The 25,871-nt window shown below is 38.2% G+C and overlaps 1 protein-coding gene and 1 long non-coding RNA gene across 3 annotated transcripts; one reads left to right on the forward strand and one right to left on the reverse strand.

Moving 5' to 3' along the window:
* Positions 1 to 1,609: 1,609 nt before the first annotated feature.
* Positions 1,610 to 22,167, forward strand: LOC119496279 (regulator of G-protein signaling 22). Of its 2 annotated transcripts, XM_037783454.1 has the most exons (19): positions 1,610 to 2,322; positions 2,509 to 2,670; positions 3,282 to 3,468; positions 4,376 to 4,498; positions 4,657 to 4,758; positions 6,592 to 6,786; positions 7,673 to 7,765; positions 8,062 to 8,252; positions 9,219 to 9,381; positions 11,766 to 11,930; positions 13,595 to 13,663; positions 14,302 to 14,460; positions 15,989 to 16,168; positions 16,520 to 16,711; positions 16,829 to 16,972; positions 17,717 to 17,816; positions 20,105 to 20,164; positions 20,318 to 20,405; positions 21,920 to 22,167. In XM_037783454.1, exons 1-19 carry the CDS (start codon positions 1,610 to 1,612, stop codon positions 21,954 to 21,956), a joined length of 3,123 nt encoding a protein of 1,040 aa, XP_037639382.1. In that variant the 3' UTR covers positions 21,957 to 22,167. The 2 variants fall into 2 exon arrangements, with proteins under 2 accessions (XP_037639382.1, XP_037639383.1); XM_037783455.1 differs by lacking the exons at positions 20,318 to 20,405; positions 21,920 to 22,167 and adding an exon at positions 19,065 to 19,113 and having other exon boundaries at positions 20,105 to 20,175.
* Positions 20,273 to 25,647, reverse strand: LOC119496280. The gene is made up of 4 exons (XR_005208679.1): positions 25,360 to 25,647; positions 25,041 to 25,111; positions 24,651 to 24,740; positions 20,273 to 20,371 (listed from the first exon to the last, which is right to left on the reverse strand). It is a non-coding gene; the product is annotated as an uncharacterized LOC119496280 (long non-coding RNA).
* Between the last annotated feature and the right edge of the window lie 224 nt (positions 25,648 to 25,871).

The raw sequence follows: 25,871 nt of genomic DNA on the forward strand, positions 1-25,871 counted from the left end.
TAATTAATTCAAATAAGTTGTAAAAGTGTATTAGGGTTTAGAACATTATGATAGAAGTATATGATGGTCATTCCCATGCTCACTTAGGTCTCATAAGTTGTTTTGGGGTTGATACCATTTGTTATTTGGTGCTAAACTTTACAATTTTTTTTACCAATCGAGAATTGATTAAAAATGATCAATAACCCCTCCAAAATACAACATTAAGTCACCAAGACCTTGAGGAAACAGTGATCAACATTTTTCACCATTTTCTGACATTTTATAGACCAAACAACTAAACGATTAATCGAAAAAATAATCGTCAGATTAGTCGACAATGAAAATAATTGTTATTGCAGCCTTAATTTTAAAGAGTGCATCTGTCAGTGATTACGGTGTGTTGGCCTGTAGCAGTACACTGTGGGTATTGTGTTGCTATTTGTGATTGTGTTTAAGACTGTTGCCCTACTGCCCTACTTACTGCCACATCCCTCCCTGTACAGATCAGATGACTGACTGACACTAACTTGCAACCTACACATAGAAGATGTGATACAGAAATAACGAGTTTGTTGACTCCATTTATGATTTTAAGGAATGATTTTAGAAGAAAACACATGCTTGTGTATTCTCTGACTGGAGTTGTATAATTTTTTTCTGGTCTTTCCCAGACTAGCCAAGTTGTTGTTCCAGTGGAACCCAATCTTCTGTATCCAGAGGAGGAAAGGCCGTTCAGGTCGAACCACCCTGTCAGCCCCACAGCTGCATAGTTCCTCCAAATTTGACCAGGAAAATAACAAAGCACTAAAGGTCCTAACATGCTCACATTCCCAAGAGAAGATTTCAGCAAAACAAGGTATATATACACCTGTGAGTTTCCATTGACACATATATGTTTACTAGGGCTGTCAGTCGATTCAAATATTTAATCGCAATTAATAGCATGATTGTCCATAGTTAATCGTGATTAATCGCAAATTAATCTCATTTTTTATCTGTTCAAAATGTACCTTAAAGGGAGATTTGTCGAGTATTTAAGACTCTTATCAACATGGGAGTGGGCAAATAATGCTGCTTTATGCAAATGTATGTATATATTTATTATTGTAAATCTGTTATCAACACAAAACAATGACAAACACTGTCCAGAAACCCTCACAGGTACTGCATTTAGCATAAAAAAATGCTCAAATCATAACATGGCAAACAGCTGTCAGTGTGCTGACTTGACTATGACTTGCCCAAAACATGCATGTGATTATCATAAAGTGGGCATGTCTGTAAAGGGAGACTCGTGGGTACCCATAGAACCCATTTTCATTCAAATATCTGGAGGTCAGAGGTCAAGGGACCCCGTTGAAAATGTCCATGCCAGTTTTTCCTCTTCAAAAAGTAGTGTAAAATCTTCACTCTAGCTTTAAAACTGAGCCCACTACATCCTAAAAATCACAAGTTGTGTAAATTCGTTAAAGAAATTAGTGGCGTTAAAATTAATTTGCGTTAACGCGTTATCGCATTAATATTGTGTTAACTTTGACAGCCCTAATGTTTACTGTATATATGTGCAGGCTGAAGTCTAGTTAAGTCCAAGTTCTTTTTTTTCCTCTTTTCTTACTGTTCAGGGTCAATGATGCACAACGTTGCATGTCTACCAGAACCCTGCCAGAAGGAACATAACACAAAATGCAGTGAATCATCCAGATGTGTCTCCAGCTGTTTTGAGCCAGAGAGCCCATGTACCTTTTTGTCTTTGTCCTCCTCCTCTAACCCTAAAAGTGAGAAACCCCAGGAACTCCAGAGCTCACAAACAGAGTTAAGCCTCTGCTTCACAGAGGACTCAGAGGAGCTCACAGAGTCTTCTGAAGTACAGCTGGACTACCTGGCTGCCCAAGTGGTTAAACAGGTGCTTAACAATGCACTGTACGTGATGGATGGTCAGAGCCAAGCAGACGCATCTGACTGTTTCAGCGAGTCAGGAGACCAGACAAATTGCACCAACAGCACGGACAGATCCTGTGAATGTGAAGTCCGCCAGCATTCGGCTGACGGGGGTACAGAAAGGTTGGGAGGGGAAAAAGAGAAAGGTCAAGAAAGCGAGAGGCGGAGTGGAGTGGAAGAAAAGACAGAGTGGTTTAACAAGAATAGGGAGGTGGGGAGGAGAAGCACACACCAGGGTAATATCCTTGATATGTGTTGCCATGGTACCTGTTGCCATGGCGACAGACCAGGCTTGGATGAGTTGAAGGTGTTTTTGCGAGGAATGCCAGGAGAGAAACTGCTTAATCTCTGGATGGATATAGAGAGACTGAAAGCTACACAGAAAAGAGAGCGGAAGAATAGGTAAACATTATGATGAAACTCACTTCCTGTTATTCTGGAGAACTAAATTGGTCTTTTTACTGTTGATACAAAAGCTAACAGCCTCTCTTTAAATGTCAAGATTTCATAATGAACTCACAACACTTTGCATGAAAACTGCAGCTTTAAAAAAAAAAAAAAGGTAATGTAATGTGGTATTTGAATCAGGTATTTGGTCCTAATGAGGAGCCGGTACCTGCTGAGCAGCAGCCAGAGCAGTCTCAATGTGGAGCTGCTCTCCAGACTGGGACTGAATACCTCCCCCTGCTGGACGGAGGAGAAACTGCACTCAGTTCAGCCCCTCCTCATGGAGTCTCTGCTCCACTACTGGTGAGATTCAATAATTCACAGTATTCAAGTTCAATGATGTTAACCATAGATTCTGTATTTGTGCAGTGTTTATTTATAGAGTGTTTGTGTCCATACTAGGGCTGTCATCGATTAAAATATTGAATCGCATGATTGTCCATAGCTAATCAAGATTAATCACACATTTTTTAGTCTGTTCAAAATGTACCTTAAAGGGAGATTTGTCAAGTATTTAATACTCTTATCAACATGGGAGTGGGCAAATATGCTGCTTTATGCAAATATATGTATATATTTATTATTGGAAAATCAATTAACAAAACAATGACAAATATTGTCCAGAAACCCTCACAGGTACTGCATTTAGCATAAAAAATATGCTCATATCATAAACATGGCAAACTGCAGCCCAACAGGCAACAACAGCTGTCAGTGTGCTGACTTGACTATGACTTGCCCAAAACTACATGTGATTATCATAAAGTGGGCATGTCTGTAAAGGGGAGACTCGTGGGTACCCATAGAACCCATTTTCATTCACATATCTTGAGGTCAGAGGTCAAGGGACCCCTTTGAAAAGTTAAGAATTTGTTTAAATGTCCTTGGTAATTCTCTCTCCCCTTCACCCACAGGGTTCCTCGGTTCAGGACGTCCGAGTGTGTTCAGGAAGACCGTGATGACTCCCCTCATCTAGAGCCGTGGACAGACTGGTGTGTTAGCTCTCTATCAGACATACAGCCCCACCATGACTCTATGGGCCTGCCTCCCCTCTGCCCTGACACCTGCCTGCTCCAGTCCCCCCATGCTCTCCATACACAGGTAGGAGCATTAGGACATGATACCACTTGGTGCATAAATGTTTTACGGTGGGGAAGAGAACCCTCTGAAGCAGCAATGGAGCTCTTTGCTGTCTGGGTTGTCCACCTTGTACTTTCAGTGGCAGCAGGTGGGATCACTGCCTGACATGCGGTTAATTTTCCTTTCCTCTGAGGCGTTTTCGTTGCTATAATTTTAAATTGGGCCAAAACAATTAGTGGATTCATCAGTCATTCCATTGATGGGAAATCAGTATCATTATATTATAAATCATCTATCAAACAAAAATGGCAAACATTAATTTCCAGCTTCTCCTGAAGGTTTGCTGCATTTCTCTGTTTTATATCATCATAAACTGAGTATCTTTGGATTCTGGACTGTTGGTTGGAAAAAAACAAGCAATTTAAGATGTTTTTATTTGGGCACTGGTAAATTTTCATGGGTCATTTTTCACTATTTTTGCTTTTTGTAGTGACTAAACGATGAATCGTTGAATTGTCCGATTAAGCAGTAATGAAAATATTGCAGCATATCGTTGCAGCCGTAGTTTTATGTTTGTTTGTTTTTTTAATAAATCTTTGTGTTAGAGTTGAATTTATTGAAAGGATAGCCCCTTGAGATGTAGCATCTCATTTTCGAGGGGGTCCTACAGACACAAATACTAAATTATGAAACACATACAAACGAAAACAGCATTAAATAACATACAACAAATTCTGAAAAATACACAGATTACTGACCCTCTCCCACCCACAGCCCTCAGCTGTTGTACAAGAAAAACAATGACAATGACCTGGATGATAAATCAATTACACCAGCATAAAGAGCAATTGCTGCATATTGAAAGTATGCACAGAAGTGTTGATTCATTGTGTTAAAAGTGTTCTCCTCTGTGTATGTATTTCATCAGATATATTCTAGCAGAAGTCAGTTACTGGACAGCAGAAGAATGGAGAAGATGTTACAGGCTCTTTGTGTTGACTCGTATGCCGGCTTATACTTCACAAACTTCTGTGAACAATCTGGAAACCAGGTACTATAGCAGCTACTGGATTGTTTGCACTTTTATTCTGTAAAGTCCATCACATTTAATCAGCATTGAACATTGAAATGTAATTGATCACTTTTTTTAAGTCGATGTGATAAAGACAGTCCATGATGACGGTTACTGAGGTTCTTTTTTTGTCTCAGCTGTGGGGGAATGCAGTTAACTTTTGGACCGACCTGCAGCACTACCATGAGCTCTTCTATCAGGACGGACTAGATCCCTACAGAGTACAGAGAGAGGCACAGGTCAGCACACACACAAGAAGAAGACCGAAGTTGTTCTGCTAAAGGTCTCACTTGGGGGGTTTTCTACGTTCATCTCACACCAAGTTAAAGGAGCATTGTGTAGGATCTTTGGCGGCCTCTAGCAGTGAGGTTGCAGATTGCAACCAACTGAAACTTCTCCCGTGTGCCATGCGGGTAGGGCAGCGGTTCTCAAACTGTGTGGGGCGCGCAGCCCGGGGGAAAATGTGCGCCATACAAAATGGGTTCTATTGGTACCGACCACGAGTCTCCCCTTTACAGACATGCACACTTTATGATAATCACATGCAGTTTGGGGCAAGTCATAGTCAAGTCAGCACACTGACACACTGACAGCTGTTGTTGCCTGTTGGGCTGCAGTTTACCATGTTATGATTTGAGCATATTTTTTATGCTAAATGCAGTACCTGTGAGGGTTTCTGGACAATGTCTGTCATTGTTTTATGTTGTGAATTGATTTCCAATAATAATAAGCAAGCAAATCTCCCTTTAAGGTTGATTTTGAATTGATAAAAAAATCGCGATTAACTATGGACAATCATGCGATTAATCACAAATAAACATTTTAATCGATTGACAGCCCTATTTTAAATACCGTATGTACACTCCATGAGGTAGTGTGATAGAGAGTTGGCTATTTAACGCTGTCATTAACACCGCAATTTGGAAGCATAAGCAAATCAATAATATAAAAATCTAAATAGAGGAGAATGAAGCAGTTTCTTTTGTCTACAAAGCAAGAATCCATAAAGTATTTTCCTCTATATTACAAATAAATGAAATGTTAAGTGTGTTGTGTTAGTTAGGCAGTATGTGTGTTTTCGCAGTTTGCAGTGGATTTGATAAGATGTCTGACTCAGAGTTGAGTTCAGGCTAGTTCAGCAGATGTAGGGATTTTCCCATCACAAAACACTCCCCTCTAAGGATAACTTCATTTTCCTTTAGCCAAAAAATAGCAACACACTATTCCAGTCATTAAATTGTTCATTATTTCATTTCATGATTTTTTTTATTCTTAGGTTTCTTAGATTACATTTTGCTGCCAAGGCCAACTGTGCAACATCAAACTAATTTCAAGAAATAAAAAATAGGTACATTTGTGTATCTGTGTGTTTTCTGTGGAACAAAAATAAGTTATATGGCTAATTTAAAACTCAAATTAAAACACTTCATACAAAGGAATACAATATCCAGAGAGATAAAGAGGCCCGTTTTAGAAAGAACGCCAGGAAAAATCATGAATCACGATAAATTCAATTTGCAGAGAGTCGACCAGTAATAAAATACAAAGTCATCAAACGGCGATGAAACAGATTGAGTATAACAATTTCACACACACCTGCTCTTGTTTACGTGCTCTCTTGGCCTGCCATACCTGTTCTCATCTCACTAAGTAGAGAAATTTAAACAGCCATAAAAAACTAGTGAGTCAGACCCCCCCAGCTCTGCGCCAGTCCAGTCACCCAGAACCACCCTGTCTGACTACAGCTGGACCAGGGAGGAAAGCTGAGCACTCTGGTCCAGAATACCTCACAGTGAAATCTATTTTCCTTCAGTTAACCTTTAGTTCACCAAAGGAATGACATTTAGATGGTCTTTCCATCGCGCCGTGGCCAAGAGGGTTAAATGAGTGACATTTATGTGGTGTGATGGCAGCAGTGATGAGAGATAGTGAATATTGTGTATGAGAGCACCGAACAGTGGTGATGATGGAAGTGATGGCGGTTGTGAGGAGAAACGTCTCTGAAGTGATGACATTTTTATGTTCTTCTCTTCTCTTCTCTTCTCTTTTCCTCTCCTCTCCTCTCTCCTCAGCTCCTTTACTCCACATATCTCTCCATCTCGGCCAGGAGGAGCGTCGGGGTTGATGAGGAGATCAGAAGGGAGGTGTACGACCAACTGATGCCTGCTTTTGAGGAGCTGTTTGACAAGGTTGAGGAACACACACTGAACGTCCTGCTGGAGCCATGGACACTGCTGGTCAGCAGGGACACAGAGTCCTTCCAGAAGGTAACCACAGTACATCCACAGTTTAATTCACTTCCCTTTTACCTGGAGGAGGTGGTTCTCCTTAAGTAACTGGCACAGAGGTCTACTGATTGTAGAAATTGTCTTTCAAGTGGATACACAGCATTACAATATAATGATAAACGCAGACATCTGTCCCCACTGAGGAAAGAGGGTTTCCCACAAAAATGCACAATGAAATTAGGGCTGCATGATTTTGAAAAATATCTAATTGTGATTATTTTGACTGATATTGGAGTTGCGATATGATTTGCAATATTAGGGGGAATGATAGTGAATGATTTTTTTTGTGGGGATCTGTACCAAACAAAGATGTTTTCTTAAGTCTGTAGAATATATGGTGTTGGAGGACATTTCTGTAGCACCACAATAATTAATTTAAAATGGTATTTTGATGCACATTTCGCCATAAACAAATATTGCAATTTCCTCCTCATCCTACGATTTGAAAATTGCAGTAGGCCATAATGCATTTTGTTAAAATTTCAATTAATTGTGCAGCCCTAAATTAAATGTCTAATAATATTGATTGTTGGTGCATCCATGAATATTGTAAAGATCAAATTGATTAGAGTTATTGTTTTGAGTCTAAGGTTCCCTAAGAGGCTAATCTATAGATTATTTTCTCTCTTTGTTGTATTGTTTTGTCCGACCAACAATCCAATATTCAATGTAATATAATGCAAGAATCCAAGAAAGGCAGCACATTTTCAGGGACCATAAAATGTCTGGCATTGCTGCTTGGAAAATTACTCAAGTATTAAATTGATTATCAAAATAGTTGCAGATTAATGTTCTTTTCATTGACTAATTGGTTAATCAACTAATCATTGCAGCTCTAATTGGCTTTGTCTGTGTGTGTGTCCAGGTGTGTGTGCAGGAGGAGGTGCGTTGCGTCGACAGTCGGGAGTACAGGGAACTCCAGAGTCTGTACGAGGAATCAGAGCGTCGACTGAAACAGGTCAGCCAGCATCCACGAGTTCCACAGAATTATAAAATGTTGGTCCTCATTTATTAGCCAATAAACACACCTGTGAGCATAAAACAGCTAATGTCAACTATGTGAAAATGGCGTCTCTCCAGTATTTATGTATTGCTTAGTAACAATGTTAGTATCTACTGGTCCAAGACTATATTACTTGGCCTGAACGTGCCAATTACAATGACGTCATAAGAGTTTTATACCACCCCTTGTTTTTCTGTTTCTTGCTCCATCTCACTTATTCTCGCCCTTCTGTTGCGGTCTCTCCTCTACAGGTGGAGCAGTGCAGGTCCATGCTGTTTCCCCCTCCTATTAAACCTTCGACTCCCTTCTCAAAGGGCCCCCGGGCGTCTGACTCTTGGTCCACTGTGTCTCCAAATTATCAAGGCTACCGTCTAGGTTCCCTACTTCGTCACCGCCATGAGATCGGGCACTTTATGTCCTTCCTACAGAATCAGGATGCCAGGTAGGCAGTATAATCACACAGTTCGTACAGTATATGAGATTGTTGTCCTTTTTACAGACTTATCATGTACGGAAGCCCTGACAGGAAAAAAAAAATTCTGGCGGTCCATCTTCTAAGTCTGACCTAAATTCTTTACTCTCCCGTGTTTTTGATTTAAGAACAGGTGAGAAAAAGGTTTTACTGGGATAATCTATCTAAATTCCTTAATTTGTTTTCATCTGTTTTGCCAGGATAATTTTTTTAATTAGTTTTTTTTCATCCGTGAAAACAAGTTTTCTTTGACAAGCGTTCACGTTTTCTCTAACGGCGGATTAACACTGATTGAAATACAATTCTAGCCAAAAGAAAGACATGACGGTAATGTAGCATAGCTTGCTAACACACAATATACAGTATGTACCTTGTGTTTAGAGCACATTTTGGCACTTCAGCCCCTTGTGGCCGAAATGAGTATTACAGCAAGAAACATTGAAAAATTACCCTGAAAAAAAAAAAAAGTTTTCACAGAAAAGTGACCTAGAAAAATGATGAAGATGATCATTATTATTATTATTATTTTTTTTCCATCTGGCAAAATTACCCTCCCCACCGGTTTCACAGATTAAAAAAAAAGTAACTTAGAAAAATGATCCGGGCAAATCCTTTATTCACTTGTTCTTCAGTCATAAACAGAGCAGAGAAAACAATTTAGATTCAACTTAGAAAAAGGTTCACCAGTGTTTCTTCTTCTCTTTGCCTCTCAGGGCTTCCGTACTTATTTCCCCCACTTTACCTAAATATGTTAATACAATATATTAACAACATTACACAGTGCCTGACATGCACATGTGCACCATATTCATATTAAAATGAAATGAAGACCGTATGAAAATGGACAGAAAGTGTATTGTTTGCAGGATGTATACAGTGCACGGAAGTTAATGCACAAATAACATGGTTGTTCTGAACATGTGTGTTTCCGCTCAGCATCCATCTGACATGCTGGCTGGATCTGGAGCAGTACAGGAGGACTCCTCAGAAAGACAAGGCTGTCAGACAGGAGAGATCGACTCACATTGCAACCAAATACCTCAACAGGAAGTACTTCTTTGGCTCCGACAGCCCCGCCACAACAGAGCAACAGAATGATGTACGTCGCTCAGTCACATGGTTTAAATAACAATATGTTCAGCTTTATTGGGGAAACCCATTTTACCCATTTTGGTATAGTCACATCTTCATTGATATTGATTGTCAACTTCCTGGGAAAACATTAGAGACAGCAGCAGAAACATAGTGCCCATGACATGACAATCCAAAAATGGGATGTGAGCTCCAGCTGGGGCTCAACATCCAGATGTGATAAACAGAGGCTGCTGCGGCTCTCACACAATTCCCCATCTCCCCTTCTTTGGCATCCTACAGATTTCATGCTGACAGCTCTGACAGCAGGGTGTCGGTGGGAAACGGGGAATGAGAGGACATGGTTAGAATTAAAACGAGAAGAAGGAGAAGAGTGTGGTTTGGATCCAGAGAGACTAAAAAGACTAGCTCCAGTAACAATGACAGTAGGATGAAATTTCTTCTGACATTTATAGTCTGAGATTAGGTTTCTGGATTCTAGGATTACTGCAGAAGGGCATGCTGCGTAGAGCTAGAATGAGTAGATGGGACACGAAGCAGTGAGCCTGATTTTCTCTTTCGGGACACAAGAGATGGTTGCTTTGTAGTATTTATGATACGGTCACAGAAAAGAGTAATTTTATATGTGTTATAGGATAACTGTTGCTAACTATTTCAAATGTGTAACACTGTGACTATTTCAACCATTTATCCGATGAATTCAGTGCTAGCTATTTCAAATATTTATCGGGTTAACTGTTTCAATCGTTTATCTGATACTTAACTACTTTTAACTATCTATTTCAACAATTTATCCATTACTTTTAGCCATTTGAATTATTTATCCATTACTTTTAGCCATATGTACTATTTATTCATTACTTAACTATTTGAACTGTATAGTCATTATTTTATCTAATTACTTTTAGCTAACATAGACTAACAGTGTTCCGTACACTTTTGGCCCTTCAGTGCCACACCAGGTAGCACTCCTCTGTTGTTAAGAGCCAGGCCAGCATGTTTGTGTTGCTCATTCTCCGGGGAATATCCATTAGACCATAGACATACTATATATAAATTAGACAGTCTACACTTTGATTGATGTCCTTTGGACCAATAGTTTTTGAGAAAAGTGGGGAAAAGTAACGCCTCCACTTGTGTACAAAAGATCGTTAATCTTAATGGTGTTCCGTACAGAGCGCATAACATGATTTCAGCGGTGATTAATGGAAATTTTAAATGTCAAAATAACAGCGTCTGTGTTGAGAGAGTTGCTGCTGCAGTGCCGAGCGGTCAGTGCGCGCCATTGATGTTAAAAATGCCCATTTCACCTCGCAAACTTACTGAAAACTTACAGGAACAAATGGCGACACACATACATTTTATGCGCGACCTGGAGGTATTTATTCAGCGATCAGCGAAAAAAGGTCATCTGTACGGAACATTGTTAGTGTACGTTATCTATTTCAACATTAACAGATTGGTCTGAGCAGTTTTAGCTCACTGTTCAGACTTCTCTGCTAGCTTGCTAACTAGTGTTCACAAACTCAATCACAACAGACAGTGTCCAGGTTTTTCTCTCTATTTGATAAGATTAGCTACAATTTTTTCCCAATGCCGAAAACTGGCAAGCTACCCCTGGTTGGGAATATTAAAGTAATGGACATGAAGAACCCTGATTTCAGAGTGTTCTTGAAGCATACTGGGTTAAGAGAGAAACCTACAGTGTACTTGTTGACATGAATTCAACTCTGGTAAATTGTCATTTGTCACCCTCATCTCATAAATACCATCAAAATAATGATTGTAACTGTGCGTTTGAGTGAAGATGCCAGTTCTAGTGCTTCTAACTCTGTAGGATTGGGTCTGGCTGCCGCTCTTGCATCTCAGCGTTGGTTCTCGTCTGCGTGAGCGATGTAGAGAGACTGACAGCTTTACTGCTTTGGCCCTTCACTCTTTCAATCACTCAGTCATCCAGTCACAGATTGGCCTCCTTTCATCTACCGACTCCCACTCCAATGGCACGACTGGTTCTCATTTCTGCGGCCTTTGTGTGAGTGTATGTGTGCATGCGTGGCTGTGTGCGTGCATAGTGAGATGAGAGAAAATATAAAAGAGATATAAATAGGGAGACATGGCCAGATCGATGTATGAGGACAGAAAGCAGACAGGGGGGAGATGAAGGGAACAGAGGGATTGTGGGAATGATGAAGAGCACAGCAGGAGTCAGGAAGGAGAGGAGTTTTCGGTCGGGTTTCCCACTGCGGGTTGCTTTTTTTCTGAGTCTGTCCTCATCCTCATATGTTTTTCATGTTGTTAGACATCTTTAGCGTTCATATCAAACATATTAACACACACGCAACCATCTGCCTCTACTGTGTATTTGACTGCCTTTGCTTTTTATGTGTGTAGATATTGCGTCTGGCAGGTGGTCTGGAACGTCTGACACTAGAATGTCTCTCGAACCCAGTCGTTGTGGAGATCCAGGACATCGTCAGGAATCACATTGAGAACAAATGGCTGCCTCTGTTCCTGTCCACAGCAGAGTTCACAGAGCGAATGAAACACAAACCAAAGGTGAACATCCTGATTCTTATAAACACTATCACGACTCAGAACAGAAATTACTGAAAGCACATAAAGAAATAGTTTGACATTTTTGGGAAATAGGCTTTTTTTGCCAAGAATTAAATGAGAATATTGATACCACTCCCTGTCTCTTCAATATATGGCCACAGTCAAGTAGCTTAGTTTAGCTTAGCATAAAGGCTGGAAAAAGGGATTTTGTTACCTTTGAACTGGTTCTGTGAAAGTTAAACTGCTAATAGTGCCTTAACGGAAATTTTGTTTTAACGCCACTTATTTCTTTAACACAACATGCGATTTTTAGGTTGTAGCGGGCTCAGTTTTAAAGCTAGAATGAAGATACTGGAAAACCTAAGGAATCCATGTCCTGTCATACTAGCTTGTCACGAAGGACGCTAAGTAACGCTCCAAACTTGCGCTAAATTTTGGCGAGGAAAAACTGGCATGGCCATTTTCAAAGGGGTCCCTTGACTTCTGACCTCAAGATATGTGAATGAAAATGGGTTCTATGGGTACCCACGAGTCTCCCCTTTACACACATGCCCACTTTATGATAATCACATGCAGTTTGGGGTAAGTAATAGTCAAGTCAACACACTAACACACTGACAGCTGTTGTTGCCTGTTGGGCTGCAGTTTGCCCTGTTATGATTTGAGCATATTTCTTATGCTAAATGCAGTATCTGTGAGGGTTTCTGGACAATATTTGTCATTGTTTTGTGTTGTTTTTTGATTTCCAACGATAAATATATACATAACACTTGCATAAAGCGGCATATTTGCCCACTCCCATGTTGATAAGAGTATTAAATACTTGACAAATCTTCCTTTAAGGTACATTTTGAACATATAAATGTGTGACTAATTTGAAATGAATCATGGACAATCATGCGATTAATCGCAATTAAATATTTTAATCGATTGACAGCCTTATTTATAACTATTCTCAGCCTTTCTATAAGTAACAGACATTTATTGAGCAGGATATTTGACATGTGCAGAAATTAATACTTATGTTGGTTTGATTTCTTACTCTGGATTCCATTTTTTATTGTTTGTGGTCACAGAACTGAAAAAGTGGAAGAAATTTGGACCCATTGCCAACCCTGACTGGCATACTTGTATTAATTGTACTCGCCATAAATAGTATGGCCTTGAGAGTGGACAGACATAAGAGCACATTAGTGGCTCTGCTATGTTAGAAACCACTAAACGCCGTCGTGGTCCAGTCGCTCTCTCAGGTTGCCTCATCAGGTGGTAACACATAAACCAAACATTCCCCTGCTCTGCCTCATTATGTTATCAAGTTTACCATGTTTGGTCACAAGGATCCTCTCATTAACTAATGAGAGGTAGACATAGTTTAGCGTTACATGCTGGAGGAGGAGACGAGAAGAGGAGGATGGAGGTGGGAGATGACATCAGAGAGGTAAAGATCACTCTAAGAGGAGAGGAAAAAGATCAGAGGAAATAAAGACTGAGGGAAGGTTAATTCGTAGAAGAGGAGAAGGAGAGCTTTAGTTACTGCCAGGGATAAAGAGCAGCAGAGTGCAGAGCAGAGAGGTTCGAGAGGTGTTCAGTGTCTCTGTTGGTCCTTGTGTACTCAGTTTCTGACTTTTGACCTCTGTATGTGTGTGTGTTTCTGTGTGTGGTAGCCCCAAGCAGCAGACCGGCTCTCACAACACGTCTACCGTCGACGCAGAACGAGGAGAGAAGCCTGGAAGGTAAGGAGAAATCCTCCGGGGAAGCTGGATATTTTGAATGGAGAGAAATAAGGCATTTCCTGGCCCGAAAGCATGTGTGATTTAGTTCATGACTTGGCGTCGAGCTCTGGCTTTGTCAAACACCATTTTGGCCTTGTGGTTAGTTTTCCCAAATTGGATCCAGGATAAATAAGATTAAAGCATCAGCATTACTAACCTTCCTTTAATAGTGTTTGGAGTGTGTTTCCATGCAGCTCAGTTCCCGTCCTCTCATCTCAGCTCCACAGCAGAAAACAGATATAAAACATGAACATTTCACATTTTAAGCAGGATGATTACAGGAAGGAGTTTTCCATACATGATTGTGACTATGGTCTTTATGATCATTATCTCATCATTGGCAGAGCAGGTTCTCCAAATAAAGGAGAGTATCATTATCTCAGTTTTCTGTGAGCTCAGACTGTAGCTCATAGGTCACGGATCATTTTTACCGCTATTGTTCAGGAGCACACTGTACTGTATCTTCTACCACTGTTCACATATATAAGGTTTTGTTATAATGTTTATACATGAGTAGTAGATTATATGTATTTTATCTATACCTGAGGGATTACAGTGTCCTTACAAACCTAACATTGCTCTGCTGTGCGCCCCTGCAGGCTGAGGGCTTGTGGATGAGTTCCTCCAAAGAGATCCTCCTGTTTCGACGGATCCTACTCAACCCTGCCACTTGTATGCAGTTCCAGCACTTTGCCTCTCTGAAGGGAGACTTCCTAGAAAATGACGTGCTCTTCTGGCTGGAGGTGCAGAGATACAAGGTAAAAAGAAACAAAAATACCTGGAGGATGATGTGCTGGTGGGTCACATAGTGTGCCTGTAACATCATCTGGTCTTTGACATTCCTATTTCTCTCATCTTTCCTGGGTCCATCCATATTACACTGAAAGGAAATTGAAAAATAATCTAAGGAATACTTTAAAGGTGTTATTGGTAACATTTTTATGAAGACAAATGTTTTTTGAAATAATTAGGGCTGTCAAAGTTAACTTGATAATAACGCGTTAGCGCAAATTCGTTTTTAACGGCACTAATTTCTTTAACACAGTAAAACAACTTGTTTTAAAGCTAGAGTGAAGATACTGGCATCTTATGAAACTGGAAAAACCTGAGGAATCCATTGGTACCAACCATGTAAATAACAATCTAAACTTACACTAAATTTTGGCGAGGAAAAACTGGAATGGCCATTTGACCTCTGACCTCAAGATATGTGAATGTAAATGGGTTTTATGGGTACCCACGAGTCTCCCCTTTACAGACATGCCCACTTTATGATAATAACATGCAGTTTTGGGGCAAGTCACAGTCAAGTCAGCACACTGACACACTGACAGCTGTTGTTGCCTGTTGGGCTGCAGTTCGCAATGTTATGATTTGAGCATATTGTTTTATGCTAAATGCAGTACCTGTGAGGGTTTCTGGACAATATTTGTCATTGTTTTGTGTTGTTAATTGATTTCCAATAATAAGCATATACATATATTTGTATAAAGCAGCATATTTGCCCACTCCCATGTTGATAAGAGAATTAAATATTTGACAAATCTCCCCTAAAGGTAGACTACATTTTGAACAGATAAAAAAATGTGCGATTAGTTGGCGATTAACTATGGACAATCTGCTTAATCGCAATTAAATATTTTAATTGATTGACATCCCTAGAAATAATACATCCACAGAACTTTTAGAAAGGTGCCGAATTAAAGTAAATAAAATTGTTGATTGTGAATTAATAATTTTTCACTTCTGGTTTCACTTCTATTAGAATTAATAAATAATAAATAATTTCTCTGTAACATTACATATTCATGACTAAATAAGCAACCAAATTACCACTCAATCTGCTTCATCAGGACTATGTGGGTGTGATTTGATCAGGTTTGTTTTACAGTGACCTGGAAACATAAGCAAACCACCATTAGAATTTGATTCAAACGTTGTTAAAACCTGATTGCTGCACAGAAGTATGTGACATCAACTTTTTCCAACTGAGACCCACTTTAAATCAGTGAGAAGAGCACGGAAAAAAACACAAATACAGAAATCACTCATGTGAAATTACAAAAACTGGAAGAAAATAGTGTGTTCATGTAAGATCTCATTGCTTATAGTAAGAAGCGAATAGAGAAAATATGTAGTCTTTAACCTCTTTGGCTTATCTCATAGCAAAAAATTGGAATATCCATTCCAGTGATATTCCAAACATTTCAGGAGCAGTGGGAACTTAGAAAATAGTTCCTACCACACATTTTATTGATCCTCTGTCCCCTCTCTTCCTGTATACAGAACCTCTGTCACTCCCACAGTGATGAGGCCACCATCCAGCAGAAGATCTCCACCATCATTAACTGTTTTATCAACTCCTCCATGCCCCCGGCTCTGCAGATAGACATCCCTCCTGAACAGGCCCAGCACGTTCTGGAGAAACGCCATGAGTTGGGTCCTTACATCTTCAGAGAGGCACAGGTAGCGTGTGTGTGTGTGTGTGTGTGTGTGTGTGTGTGTGTGTGTGTGTGTGTGTGTGTGTGTGTGTGTGTGTGTGTGTGTGTGTGTGTGTGTGTGTGTGTGTGTGTGTGTGTGTGTGTGTGTGTGTGTGTGTGTGTGTGTGTGTGTGTGTGTGTGTGTGTGTGTGTGTGTGTGTGTGTGTGTGTGTGTGTGTGTGTGTGTGTGTGTGTGTGTGTGTGTGTGTGTGTGTGTGTGTGTGTGTGTGTGTGTGTGTGTGTGTGTGTGTGTGTGTCTTATGGTAGAGTATGGTTTGTGTTGTATTTCCTTCCAGTATTTAGGCTGCAGTTATGTCCCTTTACTCTGTGTATGTAGATGTCGGTGTTCAGTGCATTGCTGAAGTTTTGGCCCGAGTTTCAAGAGCTGAGCAGCAGTGTCCAAGAGGAGCAGCTTCTTCCTCTACTGCAGGACAAACGAGTCAAACACACAGCCAGAGTACGGAGGCAGAGGAGAAAAGAGGAGGAGGAGGAGGAGGAGGAGGAGGAGGAGAGAAGGAAGACAGCTCAGGTGAGAAAACGGTCAATACTGAGGGATAATGTGATTATACAACCTACTAACTGTACTGCAATAGTGGTGAGAAAAGAGAAAGTAAAAAAGAAATTCAGTCTGACCTCTCTTGTTCAGGAAGAGCTGGAGAGGCCAGAGTCCAGTTTTAGAGATGAGGAGGAGGACACGGATGACGAAGATGATGTAAAAGAAGAACAAGAAAGAAGAAGTGGAAAAAAACAGTCGAGGAAACAGAGCCGAGTGCAGAGTCCCACACAGCCGGTAAGGAGCAGTCTCATGTTCCTAATGCGGAATGAATGTAGAGCTGAAGATGTGTTTGTGTAAAATGTATCATATGAAGGGAGACGAACCAAATTAAATGATATCCTTTTTATAACATATTAAAATAACTAGAATAACCCCCTCGCGGTTGTATCCCTCCGCCAAACAAGTCAAGTTGCAATTTACATCCAGGTCTGTCCAAAATGTCTTCAATTCATCATTTTATCCTGTTAGACATTTGTTTGAAATTGTCATAATTGGCATTTGAATTCTTGAGTTATGGCCAAAAATGTGTTTTGTGAGGTCACAGTGACCTTTGTCTACAAAATCTAATAAGTTCATTCATGAGTCCAAGTGGACATTTGTGCCAAATAAATAAATTTTAAAAAAAAGGGACGGCGAATGGACAGACAACCTGAAAACGGCTACGGCTGGCGCAGAGGCATAAATACTGCAGTGATGAAGATAAATTCAATTACAGCATGATGTCCAAACAAGGCCTCATCAGTTCCAACCACAGACTATAAAGTAGAAACTCGATCGCTGAATTCAGAGGTTCCCAAACCTTTCAGACCATTTCAGACACGGACCACTATGTACCAAACCAAATTTCCCAAGTACCACTTCCCACTGCAGATGCCTGAGAAGAACTCAGATCTCTCGAGTTTGGGAATCACTGGCCTTCTTGAACCATTTTGTCTAATCACGTTACATTTGACTGGATTTCTGGAAATGTTCCCTCAGATGTCGTGGTCCTACTCCAAGTACATGGTGGCCCTGAAGAGAGAGGAGATGCTGCTGAGGAGACAAAGTCAGCTGGAATCCTCGTTCTCCACAACCTCAGGTACACACACACGCACACACACACACACACCTCCCTTTGTCCCCCAGGGCTCAGTAAAACTCCCATATCCATCACTTTTGACTGCTCTCCGCTAACAGCAAGACTAAATGTAGGAAACCAAAACAATGAAATGACATTAGCCGTTCCCACAGTAAAATCCAAGCTAAATTTCCAAGGCTCCAATATTACCTGGCAGTCACAGCCAAAGCATCGTCAAACCAACCAACCTCCACATGTCAGATCTATCACATTATGTAGAACTCTGGCCAAAACAGCTACTCCAGCCTGTCCATTAAGCTTCAATGTTCTGTACAGGAGTTAGTCTGAGCCCACACTGTGTGGCCGTGTAAATGAAACGCAGGAGTTGGTTATAAAGCCTATAGTGAATGAAGAACAAAATGAAGCACAGTGCAAATAGTGTCTTAATGGGATTTTAAAGGTGGGGGTAAACAGTACAGGCACAAAACCTCAAAAGGGCTTTAGTTTTTCAGATACCCCTACTCGAGGTAGAACTTAATTTTGATGATGATGGTCGTAACAAAAATATCTACTTAATATCATTACAATTTTCACCTATCATTTATCATCTTAGGTTTATTTCAAATTTGCACTACCAGCCCTGATATCCGCCCTACACCTTTAAGCAATATGAATATCAAAATATGTATTTATTATAACACCAGAGCCAAGACGCTTTAAAATACATTGTTGTCACATGCGGAAATTTCACACAGCACCCTTTTAGAAGAAAGTTACTTTTACAAACTGTACAAAAGGTAGTGTAGTAAAGTGAGGAGTAAAATGCATTTTTTCATGTTAATATGTAGCAAAATATGCAAAAATAAACTGCTTTAATCACTTTCATACTTTTGGAGATTTATCAAAAATACAATTATAACTCCAGATTTCCAAATGTATCAGCTCTTACAATGTTTAAACTAGACACTCAAAGCTCCACTATAATAGATACTGTTACCACTTTATAAAGATTTTTGAAATTCTTTTTAGTTTTTAACTTATTCTCAGTTCCAAACTCTGCATTCATTCTCTATGTAATTTGCTACAACTTATAAGATAAGAAGTATAATAATTGAATAAAATACAAACACCATTGCAACTTCCATACCTTTATTTATATCTCAGGCAAGAACATTCTTTCTTATTTTTGCTCCTCCTGGTCTCCTTTTGTAATAATGCATATATAACACTCAACACTGTAAAATCATAATACTTACATTTCTTTTTCAGGACAAACTGGGTTATCAGAATATGTACACTACAGTGATGTAACATGAAGGTATAAATAGTTATATCACCATAATACAAGAGAAAAACAAAAATGATGATTGAATCTCAGATATTTATTCAAATCACACATTGTAAAAATAAGATTGATGTTCCTAGTTGTGTTGTTCTGGGGAGCGATTAGAGCGTGACACCACCATGAGTAATGCTGGCTAGAGCTGAAGGTAATGTGAAGACTGAAATACGTTACAGTAGTTATTGCATCAGTTTACTCAGTGATTTAAAGATTTGTGGTTATTGATAGTTTCTATGGTGGCTAATTAACCCACTGTTTGGTCTGTAACCCATTTCATTATAGCATTGTGATTACTGGAATAATTCTGGTGCATATTACACACAACATGCCATGTTGGTAGACATGAATAATAAGTGAAGTTACAGTGCCAGTGCACACTGTGCCAGCTGTACTCAAATTACGCATAATTGGAGAGGTCTGAGTGTGTGCCAATGCCAAAGACTAAAAAACAAACAGACAAATCACTATCCAAATAAAGTCACATCCACTCCTCTCCCATTAGATCTTCTACCACTGGTGGGACAACATATTTTGTGAAAGAAAATTCTCTTTTTTTAACGTGATACAATTGGCCACAAAGTATGACTATCATTCCTATACTTGTAGGCAGACGCTGGATCCTTATATCACAGAAATAGGTCGTTTCACACACTTTCACACAAGCTTAATTAAAATGATCAATTAACAACAAAACAAATTGAAATTGCTGAAGTTGAGGTAGGGTATTTTTTCTCATTACCAGCTGTGTTGTGGTTAAAGTTGTTGAATATTGAAAGTGTACAAAATATTTTAAATTCATGAAATTATAGGATATGGTTTGTAATAGACATGGACATTCAGACATCATTCAATGTAATTTACACTTCCTAGGAATATTATTATCTCTGATGTCCAGAACTTCACAATACCTGAGGCTGACATTACAGACGATTTAAAGAGCTCATTTGTCTTCTTTGTTGGTTCTCAGAGAAAAGACACAAGGTGTTGGGGGAGGGGCAGCTGACTGGATGGAGACGAGGACGTCAAGGTGAGGAGTGGTGGACCTGAAAAACACTGTCTGTAAATATCTGGAAATTGCAACAGTCAAATGACATGATATTTGAATGATTGTATATCTGTAATGTGTTTTTTTTTTGGGGGGGGGGGGGTCTCCTTCTTCCACAAAACGCTGGGGGAGCAGCTGGAGAAACACAGGTTAGGCTCATCAAAAGCGGCTCAGCCGCCTCCGAGAGATCTAAGATGAGCAGAGGATGCTGGACAAACTCAGAGTAAGGAAAAATATTGTCTTGATACTTTGATTATTGTTTCAGTAAATATAGTATGCCGAAAAAATCTAGTATAGTTTGCCATATAAATGTCATTAAAAAAAAGTCAAAGTAGTATGCCATAACAATGTCATATAATAATAAAAAAGTCATAGGCATACAATATCACAGTATACTATGCCATGACAGAGCCATAATTAAATCATAAAATGTCATAAAAATGTAATATAGTATGCCATAAATTCATAGAAATGCCATAATATACTGTCAATAAAAAAGTCATAAAAATGTCATAATATAGTCTCATAAAAGCATCTTACTACAGTTAGCCAAAAAAGATGTCATAAAAAAGTCATAGTATAGTATATCATAACAATGTAACAGTCATAAAAAAGTCATATCCATAAAATACTACAGTATAGTATGTCATAACAGAGCCATAATTAAATCATAAAAATGGCATAGTATAGTTTAATAAAAAAAAGTCCAGGTATAGTGTGCCATACAAATATAGTATGTCAAAGAAGAGTCAAAGTCATAGCCATAAAAAAGCATAATAATAATATAGTGTCATAAAACATCATACTAGTATGCCTAAAAAGAGTAATACAAATGTCATAGTATGCCAAAAAAAGTCATAAAAAATGTAATATGGTAAGTCAAAAAAAGTAATAAAAGTCATAGTATAGTATGCCATAAAAAGTCATAGGCATAAAATATTACAGTATTATATGCCATGAAAGAGCCATAATTAAATCATAAAATCAAGTCCTGGTATAGTGTAAAAAATATAGTATGTTAAAAAAAAGTAAAACAAATGTCATGATATAGTGTCATAAAAACAGCATACTATAGTATGGCAAAAAAAGTCAGCCATAAAAATATCATAATATACTGCCATAAAAAGTCGTAGTATAGTATTTCAGAAAACATAATATAGTATGCCATAACATAAGTCATAAAAGTCATAGTATAGTATGTTGAAAAAGTCATACAATTCATAGTATGTCAAGAAAAGGTCAAGGTATAGTATGCCATAATATACTGTTAATATAAAAAGTCTGCCATAAAAATACAGTATGTCAAAAAAGAGTCATATAGTATCATAATGTAGTCATATAGTGTATATATATATATAGTCATAGTGTCATACAAATATCATAGTATGATATGCCAGAGTAATCAGTCATAGTATAGTATTTTGGTTCGGCATGAGTTGCCTTTTTTAATAATTTTTCCTTTCCTATTGGTCTTAAATTGGTCTTAGTGTTTTATTGTTTTGGATTGGAGTATGGCATAGTATAGTCTGACAATTTTTTTTTAATAACATATTACAAATGTAATTAAAATGCGATAATATTGTATGCCATAAAAAGTCATATAGTATATATTATTATTTATATCATATGCTGGCTCCCTAAATTTGCACTCAGTCATCAAAACTTTGTGGAAGTAGGCACACATGTATGTGATGCAAACTCTTATGTTGTCCTTCTGTTCTCTTTTCCCCTCCCCAGAGAGAGTGCAGAGTTTCCCTTTCCGGACCAAAACTGAGGATGAACAAGTTTCTTCACCACGTCTTCGTCGTCTACTGTATGAATGTACTCCGAAGGATCAGTCACTAAAATTTGTGGTTTTCTGTTCCATAACCCCCTCCTCCTTCTATCTCTCCAAAACAATGGGAGGAAACACGCTCTATTCTCTTCGTGTATTTGGCTTTTTCATAGTGGGTGTTAGATTTCAAAATTCAAGTGACAACATTACTACTGTAATGAGAGACACAATTCACTACAGCTGCTGGATTGGTCACGGGCGCAGTTTGCGTTGATTTAAGCATAGACATATACTGTATACATAGACACTGCATTGGACGCTTAAGCCTGTTGCAGCGATATGTCAATGTGGGCGCCATATTGGACAGGGCAAGGGGTAGCCCTATACAAGTGAACAGGGGAGCTGCCGTTTTTCTGGCACGATAACGTCTACATTTCTCAACCGATTTCAATGAGTCGTTATTACATTTAAAAGGTTTATGATCTACAAGGAGTAGAAAAATAAAGTTTTGTCTCCAGTTACTTAGAATTTCAATAGTTATTATAGTTATAATATTTTCCTTGTTTAAGGTTAATAGTTGTAGAGATGTCTCCGTATAATATAATGTACAATGAAATGTCTTCCTCCGTTTTAGCGATCATGCTTTCAATCGATATATGCTACCCCTAACACTGCTACTACAATTACTATTATGTACTTACTAATAAGAGAAATCAGAATAACAGGCACATAGTAGTGCATAAATAAATAATGGTAACAATAAATATTAGTATAATGATATTAGTCATGATCTGAATTTATTGAAATAAAGGTGATAATACAGCAATAAAAAAAACCTAAATAGTGTAATTGTTAACCAAGACATGCCATCAGTTTTATTGTTTCCAATATTAGACATATATTGTTTTTAATATGTATCGTACAACTCATGTTTTAAACACGATGTCATGTTAGATATGAACATCAATAAGCTAACATTAACTTATATCGATTAGCTAACAATAACTTAGCTAGTTCTTATCTGATGTTACGGAAGCAAACATTTTGTAAAGATGTAACATTAACAGTTGATAATGTGTAATGATATAGTACGCATTTTAATAATTACCTAATAATTGATTGAATCCCACCATATCGAAGGACAGACCAGAAGCAGTGAAAAGAAAAAAAAAAATCGTAACGTTAACTTGACGTTACCACTCGTAAATCATAAACGTTTAAATAGAAAAAAACTCATTGAAATCGGTTGACAAAGGTAGACATTATAGTGCTTTTTATCCAGAAAAACAGCAGCTGCCCCGTTCACTTGTATAGGGTTACAGGCCAATATAAACGGTGTGTAATAACTTCGCATAATGTAATAATCAGCACATATGGTGCATTCAGTTAGGACACGGTGTGATATGTAGGGGATACACAGCATCCCAATACACTAGACCTCTCTTTGTTGTACACTTTACATCCCCTCTAGATTGAACCCCCAATCTTTTTAAAGCATGTCTGATCTTTTGTACTGAGGGTTTAAAGTTTTGTATTCATTCAAGTGTTTAAAATGTCCCGACAGACAGTTGCCTGATAAAGTCTATAATGTTTTTTCAACTGAACTCAGACTACATTCATTTCACGCTGTAACACACCTGTTGTGATCCAGTGTTGATTTAATAAATGTTATAAAAATCAATTGGATTTCTGTATTTTTGTAGCTTCTTTTATAGGATTTTGTATGAATGATTTGTTTGAACAGAAAATCAAGACAATATAATATCTTGAAGAACTATTACTACTAGTAAACTATTTTATTTACTACTAGTAAATTTACTTTCTAAAGTATCTTCTTACTCAAAAGTTTTGGAGATTGATTGAACATTTTTTATGAAATTGTTCGACATACTATACTATGACTTTCATCAATTTTTTAAACATACTATACTATGACTTTTTCAATGACATTTTTCAATGACATTTTTCAACATACTATACCATGACTTTTTCTCACTAAATTTTTCAACATACTATACAATGACTGTTTTTCATGAAATTATTCATCATACTATACTATGACTTTTTTTCCATAAAATTTTTCAACATACTACTATGACTTTTTATCACAAATTTTTTCAACATACTAAACTATGACTTTTTTTATGAAATTGTTCGACATACTATACTACGCCTTTTCATCATGAAATCTGACTGTTTCTCACTAAATTTTTGACATTTTACTATGACTTTTTCTAATGAAATTTTTTGACATACTATACTATGACTGTTTCTCACTAAATTTTTGACTATGACTTTTTATGATGACATTTTTCTATGCCTTTTCATCATGAAATGTTTCGACATACTATACTATGACTTTTTATCCTGAAATTTTTGACACACTATACTATGACTTTTTTTCATAAAACTTTTCGACATACTGTACTATGACATTATTTATGGGATACCATACTGACATTTTTTATGACTTTTTTATGATACAATATATCATTACTTTTTATCGCATATTATACAATGACATTTTTATGCCATATGAAACTATGAATTTTTTAATAACATACTAAACTATTATTTTTTAATGGTGTATTATACAATGACTTTTTTAATGTCTGAATTTAAAATATGTTGGATGCTTCCATTATCCAGCAACATTAAACACATCGCAACTGGTAATGAGAAAAAATATCTTACCTCAGAGCTTCAACACAGAGAAGATGTTGTCTCAGTTGGTTTGTATAACATTCCTCTTCTTCTCAGATGTCATCCGTTGGCGCTGCATATCTACAAGTGTGTGACAAATAAAAGCACCTATCTTAACATGCAACACAACTGATAATTAGAGTTAAAATACAACAATAAAAAACTTTTATAGAATAGTTACATTTATAGTATTACAGACTAGTGTAAACTAGATCCTATTTCACATACTCCAGTACGGTAGGTGGCAGTATACACCTAAAAGTTGGCTTTGCAATCTGCCAAAAAACACAAAGAAGAAAAAGAAGACAACACCAACAGCACTGGAAAGTTGAGAATTGCATAATGTTCATGAATAAAATGATATGTAGGATTTGGACAAACCTGAAGACACAGCCATAGCTCCCACAGACCGTGTAAACACCACTCCACCTGCAACCACCTATGCGATAAAACTAAAGAAAGAAATCAGAATTTTGAGTTCATTTCAAGTTGACCCATGTTGAACACATTCAAACCAACCTTGGTGTGTGAAATAAAAAGTGGATAATAAATTATAGAGGCAGGCTCAGCATGAGGGCCCATGGGTGTACATGCATGACAAATATGGAGATATATGGTCCACACAGTATGTGCACCTTTTATGGCTAACATAACCCTTCTTATTATCTGTAAAAAAAGAAAAGAAAAGAAGATGCTTTACTCTGTGTCGTCGTGTCTCTGCAGTCTCCTCTGACTGCAGTGTCAAGTCAGCAGACAGTAAACACAGCTCCTCTAGTAAACAGAGTAACAGATATAACAGTTAGTGAAGAGTGAAATAACAACATGTCAACGCACAAACAAAGCAGTTCCTCTCTCACTCAGACATGACTGGCTCTCATGTTTTACTGCAGGGGGTGTGAGCGCCTGCAGCATGACATAAAACCAAAGTGGAAGGAGAGACTTCATGCAACAAACAGATGAGGGTGCCTGATGCCATTATCAGAGCCCTGAGGAGTGAAATCTGACAGCAGAGCTGCTGACAAACTAAAAAAATAATACATTTTATGCATAAAATGCATAATAAACTGAAAAATTACCAAACAAAAAACACCATACCCCCTGTCTTCCTGCTTGGCTCAGCCTAACAAGGTAATTGACATCAGCTGTCAGAGTCCACGTGCCTGAATTCTCAGGTGTGTGCTCCATGAAACCACGCCCTCGGAAGTAGACCTC

Source organism: Sebastes umbrosus, chromosome 11, assembly GCF_015220745.1.
Source record: "Sebastes umbrosus isolate fSebUmb1 chromosome 11, fSebUmb1.pri, whole genome shotgun sequence".
In the NCBI taxonomy this organism is placed as follows: domain Eukaryota; kingdom Metazoa; phylum Chordata; class Actinopteri; order Perciformes; family Sebastidae; genus Sebastes; species Sebastes umbrosus.

Bases quoted from the DNA above. Each gene is read 5' to 3' on its own strand.
- LOC119496279 (XM_037783454.1), top strand. From the start codon at position 1,610: ATGATGCACAACGTTGCATGTCTACCAGAACCCTGCCAGAAGGAACAT. The intron at 11,931-13,594 runs GTGAACATCCTG...TGTGTGTGGTAG, and splicing joins GAATGAAACACAAACCAAAG to CCCCAAGCAGCAGACCGGCT. The intron at 16,973-17,716 runs GTAAGGAGCAGT...ATGTTCCCTCAG, and splicing joins TGCAGAGTCCCACACAGCCG to ATGTCGTGGTCCTACTCCAA.